The sequence below is a fragment of the Glycine soja genome, chromosome 18 (genome assembly GCF_004193775.1).
Source record: "Glycine soja cultivar W05 chromosome 18, ASM419377v2, whole genome shotgun sequence".
In the NCBI taxonomy this organism is placed as follows: Eukaryota; Viridiplantae; Streptophyta; class Magnoliopsida; order Fabales; family Fabaceae; genus Glycine; species Glycine soja.
In genome coordinates this window covers 47,054,105-47,060,117 of record NC_041019.1, presented here as the reverse complement: position 1 = coordinate 47,060,117, position 6,013 = coordinate 47,054,105, and the positions used below count along the sequence as shown (strand labels likewise).

General features: G+C 35.1%; 1 protein-coding gene across 1 annotated transcript; it reads right to left on the bottom strand.

Moving 5' to 3' along the window:
• Positions 1-1,494: 1,494 nt before the first annotated feature.
• LOC114395134 (laccase-4-like) lies at positions 1,495-5,532 on the bottom strand. Its single transcript, XM_028356843.1, has 6 exons — positions 5,346-5,532; positions 4,535-4,686; positions 3,951-4,195; positions 3,690-3,824; positions 2,444-3,376; positions 1,495-1,923 (listed from the first exon to the last, which is right to left on the bottom strand). The coding sequence occupies exons 1-6, from the start codon at positions 5,430-5,432 to the stop codon at positions 1,793-1,795; spliced, it is 1,683 nt and encodes a 560-aa protein (XP_028212644.1). The 5' UTR covers positions 5,433-5,532; the 3' UTR covers positions 1,495-1,792.
• Positions 5,533-6,013: the final 481 nt, after the last annotated feature.

The following is a 6,013-nucleotide window of genomic DNA, read 5'->3' as shown; positions in this document are numbered from 1 at the left end:
TATTAAACTAAACAAAGGATAGAAAACAAGGTTTCACTTTGTACATACACGTGTTCTTATCTATTAATGTCAAAACAAGGAACTTGCAGATAAATATTCATCAAGGATGTATCTCTCATTTTTGTATATCCCAATTTTCTATTTTCTTTACATATTTTTCATTAATGTCATTATCAATTTTTTCAATCTATTCTTCTTTAAATTAACATTAATAAACATCCATGGATACAATCATGCCTTAAACATATGGTGAGTAAGGACCCATACACTTAAACTGGATGGAAGAGTTACTCGATCCAAAGACAACATATCTCAATCTTCTAATCTACTGTATTTCTCATCAACGTCATCATCAATCTTTTAAATGTATTTTTTGATAAACAAAGTATTTTATTAACATTGATATCACAAGTTTTAGCAATTCTAAGATATAAATGGTAGAGACTCACAAAGTATTTTAACTATATTTTTATTTTTCAATACAAATCATTCTTCATTCCCAATTTCTCTGTTACAATCTCAATTACAATCAAATCAATAAAATTTGTAGGGGTGAATGTGTAAAAACAAAGACCTTACAAGACTTGTCACTCTTAATGCAGCAGATTTAAGTCTTCCTAAGGGAAGGGTTGTTGTGAGATGAGATTCAAATTTTAGGGAGAATACACAAATTTAGATAAGGTCATCTGAAGGTGGATAGGGCTTGATGGTGCGGTGAGGATATTAAACGCTACAAAAAGCATGAAAGATGTGATACAATGCAAATGGAGAATACGTGTTAGATTCAAGAGATTTGCATGAATGGATTGCAGCATGAAAGTAGCGTGTTGGTTCCGAAAAAAATTAGGAATGCGGTGAATGTTGGAAGATATGGGGCAGTTTGTCACTTACGTGGGTATGAGTAACAGGAGGTCACAGTTTTTGCATTGATTCTGAAGATTGGTTACTGTCTTACTGGAATGTTATTGGTTACAGCTACATTTGAACGGGTGATACAGTGATACAGTAAGGAGCATGTATTTATTTTGCCATACTTGGGATACTGATTGCAGACTTTGGCATGGTTTGGACACACTTTGTATTCAAAATTGCTCTATTATTTTAAAAGGTTTGCCTCAAAAAAAAAAAAGTTTCGGTGTCATGCTAACATTGCTACTTCAGCTGTGAATAGCGTCATTGTTGGAAATCCAATAAAAAAAATCCATAAAGTGTTAACATTAGAGAAATATGTGGAAACAGAAAATGTTAAGAGATTGCAAAGAACAATTAAGCATGAGATGGACTAAGAATATAAGCTTTGACACCACAAAAAAAAAAAACTGAACAAACATATAGTATAAAAGTAGTATATTACAAATAATTCAAATGTGATAAAGCAAGTTATCCTAATATTAGACTAACAAAAATTAATGCAGTTATGCTTACCATTTAATTGAGTTTTGATACATGATCATATCCTGGTAATGCAAACCGTTCTCAAATCACCCAAAGATCAACCATGTAACGATGAAGTACGTGACAGATTTATTTCAGTAAATAACCAAATTATGCAGGGTCGATCTCAATACATATGAATATGATCTGAATCGCTTTAACAAGAAAAAAGTGTATGTTCAAAGAAAACCAAAATGCTGACTCCAACCTACTGTGAAGAAATGCTCCCATTAGCTCAAAAAGGCAAGTGGGACATCCTGCTTATTAAATAACCACCATCCCCTTTATTCTCTTGTTTTTCCTAGCTTCTCTGTATCCTTCCCTTGTCTGTGTGTTGTTCAATCGATGACTGAAAAGTCTAACATTTTGGAAGATCTTTTGGTGGGGGTAGCAGTGATTCATTAGGACCTTTACCATTGTCCACCAAGAATGCCATCTTCAACCCCCATGTTGTATGCACCTCGAAATGGCAGTGCAAGAACCACACTCCTGTCAAATATATATGGAAGTAAAAAAAAGTAATATGAAGAGATATTGAACTTTCTAGAACGATTCTACATTATATACAGAGAGTATATAGACAGGCAAGGATGGTTATGAAGGGGAAATTATAAAGAAAATAAATTTTATATGTATACATATTTTTTATATAAAATTATTTTGTAACCTTGTACTTGTTTTCATTGAGTTGTGGGTTGCATTTGGGCTTTACTCAAGTATTAATATTAGTATTTGGTACCTTGTACATTTATACCTTTATCTAATGTATATATGTATCCTTTTTCATTAGTAATAAAATAACTGAATGAAAATCTCAATCCTTAGCAAGTGAAGAAAGTCTAATCCAAAATCATTAGATAGGAGGCTCTTGTTTGTCTAATCCAATAAAAGTGCTACACTAAACTTCTTATTCTACTTAGTATGGGACATGTAACATTATTTTCTAAATCCTTCCTTGCATTGGACTTGATTAAGATTTTGAGTGTGAATGAGATTCAAAAAATTTTACCTGGGTTATCTGCTCTGAATCTGAAAGCAACCCACCCTCCAGTAGGCACTCCAATTGTGTTCCTCTCAACAGGATCCGCAAGATTAAAGTTATTTTGATCCGTTTTGGGATCATAATTTCCTACACCAGAGCCAACAACAAAGAAGTTGAACCCATGAAGATGAACCGGGTGGCTCTCAGGAGCAATGACCCCAGTATCCTGCAAAACAACCTGAACTGTGGAGTTGAATGCCAGCCTGTAAGCCTTGGTGCCATTTGTGGTCTGCCAAGCTGCCGCCGGCGGAGTCGCCGTGTAGTTGTAAACATGAGAAGGGTTGCCAGGGAAATCAGTGGTGAACACCCCCTTGATGTTGAAGTAATGAGCCTGAAGCAGTGCAGTGGTTGGCATCACAAATGTCACATTGTTGACAGCAGCCACTACTCTACTCCCATTGCCAGCTGTGCAAGATGGACAAGGGTTAATCCCCAAACCAACAGTGAGGAGAAGTGAATGATCAACTTTTTGTGGGACTTTTGCAGGGTATTTCTTAGAATTAAGGCTTTTGAGAGAATTGGTGAAGTTGTTAGCAACTTGGGTGGCATTTCTTGGAGGAGGGGTGGTGAGAAGTGTAGGAGTGGTGGCAAGAGTGCCAGTGTAGTGCAATGTGGCTGTTGCAGTCAAGTTATCCACAGCTACAACTGGAGAATCCATGAAAGTAGAGGCTACAATTGTGTATTTGCCAGAGTTTTGGTCAGCAGTTAAAAGGGCATTGGTGGTTTGACCAGGGGCTATCGAAAGAGTGTCTGTCTTGAAGGGCTTTACATATGAGGCATCAACTTCAACCACAGTGAATGGATGGCCAGCAATTTTGAAGAAGAGCTCCTCATTGAGTGCAGCATTGATGATTCTCAATAGGTAGGTCTTGCCACTTTCCACAGGAAGCTTGTACACATCTACTTATATCAAACCAAGAAAAGAAACCAAGCTTACCTCTAGTTAGCTACTTAGCACTTAACGAAAATTTAATAGGACAAAAATACAGTTTTATAGGTGTTTTTGGTGTTCTCGATTAGAATTGAAGTTTTATTTTGATAATCTATGTTGATCTTTAATGCAAACCTTGATTATACGGATTGCCAAAGTGAAATTTCAATTCCGATTGGAGAACAACACCAAAAACACCTGATGAACTACATCTAAGTTTTGACAAATTGAAAACTATATATACATGTAAGAAACCATAGAAGTGAAAAGTAGCAGAACCACCTTGTGTAGAACAATTGGCCACAGACACAATCCCTGGAAGGCCATTAATGGTATGAGCATCTGAGACATTTGGTGCTAATCCTGACTTGAGAGCTTCATTGATAACATCTTCTGTATCAGATTTCCACCATTCTCCTACAGTTTACATCATCATAATGAATTTTAATTTGAAATATGTTTATGTTGAGGACTAATCAACATTAATGAATAGGAAAATATACATAAATGAGTGAAGGGCATTAGTTGATTATTTGAATTCACCTAATATTACAACCAACTCTTTATCTGGTTTTGGGAAAGGGTATGGCACACCCCTCTTTGGCAAGATAACTATGGCACCATGGAGAGTTGACCTTAGCCAGTTAACATGAGCATGCCAAAGAAGTGTTCCTCTTTGTCCTGTAAGGGTGAAGTTGTACAAATATGATTGTCCTGACAGAATTGGGCACTGTGTGATGTATGCAGGCCCATCAGCCCAACCAGTTCTAAGTTGTCTCACACCATGCCTGCCAAGATGGTTGTAGTCTTCCAATTAGCATTCAAGATTATTTTGTATAGACAACATTTAATATATTTATAATATGTTTCATATCTTTGTATTTTACTTTTTACATGCACATATAGTGTAAAAAGTTTTTATACAGCTATTTAATCACAAATTATAATACATGATAAATTTATTATTAATTTTTATGATAATTATTTTAAAAGTTATATTAATGATTATTTCTGATTGATTGATAATGTAAAAAAATATTATGCAAATGGTAGAGAGAAATTAAACTATTCTTGTTTTTCCACAGTTCGTGCATGTAACTTGAAGCAAATTAAAAATGAAGTCTCACCAGTGGATGGTGACATTGTGGTTGACAAGGTTATTGACTTTGACTAGCACTGTATCATCTTCCCTAGCGTAAAGAGTGGGTCCTGGAAATTTCCCATTAACGGTGACAATTGGTTTGCTTGAACATAACCTAGTAGTATTCTTCAGTACCACCTGCATCCATTACCAAAATCAAGCATATGCCTAGGCCCTTTGAACCATCTGTCTAGAGTAAAATTTTATAGTGGTTGGAACTTGGAAGAAGTGACTTCGAATGTATTCAATATTCATGCAAGACTGAATTTAGGTGAAAATTGTAGCTTCAAGACGACTAATAATTAAGAATACTCAAATGACTGCACATATCTAGAAATAGAAAATTAGAATTTATGTTTTCATAATGTTTTATAAGATAAATAATATTATGGTGCAATTGAATTCACACTACAAGAGAAACGGCTTATGCCTACCACCACCTTTACCAACAAGCTTATGATCATACACTATTTCTAGGTGATTATGATAAGATATTACTTTTGTAGGCCTTGTGGCTTGACAATGGACAAATATAGACAGTGCAGTTGAACTCATTAATGTCAATACCCTGATCTAACAGCTCTCACATCACATATACTCCAGGTTAAATATAGAACTTGATATAAACTTTGTATTAAATTAAGTAAAACTATACATATTTTGATCGGAAAAGCTGAATAAATCATAAATTGCATATACATTTTGAATACATATTGTATATTATCCTGCACTCTAAAAGCATGAAACAAAGCATATATATCCCCACGAGGCCAAAAAAGAATTAATGGCTTACTTACATTGAATTTGTAGTGCCTCACTTTGCACTCGACTAAAGCTGGAACAATGCAAGCAATGAGAAACAGCATTCTAACCCAAGAGTCCATTTTATTGAGTCTTCACCACCCTAGCTTCTGACTTTTGTGTCAAATAACTTAATTAATTGTCTTATAACTTATTATGTGCTTAAGTGCATTCATGCATGACTAGCCAACACACCCTTATATATAGGCTGAAGAAACAGTAGACATTGCTTCCTCTTGGTTCTTCTTGTTTGTTTATTAGGTGAATGATGGAAGCATCCTTGGAAATTAAGACTTGCTGGTTAGGGTACGTAGGGGGAAATAGAAAGGATGTATAAAACCATGTTAACTCATTACTAATTTCCTGCAAGTCACATAAAGTTTGTAATGGAAATTAATCCACGTACGATAAATTATTAACCTCCTTAGATGGACACATTTTTCTTCGATAAATACAACTGTTTTAGGTATTTATAGTTGATTGGTTGTATTCTGAGGTTCAAATATTTCTTTCTGTTGCCCAAGTTAACTAATAATTAAGCAAAATAGTTGTTAACCGATTAAAACACAGTAAACTTGTTACTGTCACAACACCATTCGCCATTTTGGGGCTGGCCGGCTGAATCAGCCCTTTAGCTGCAGCTGCACGCTAGTGCTCTGACGTT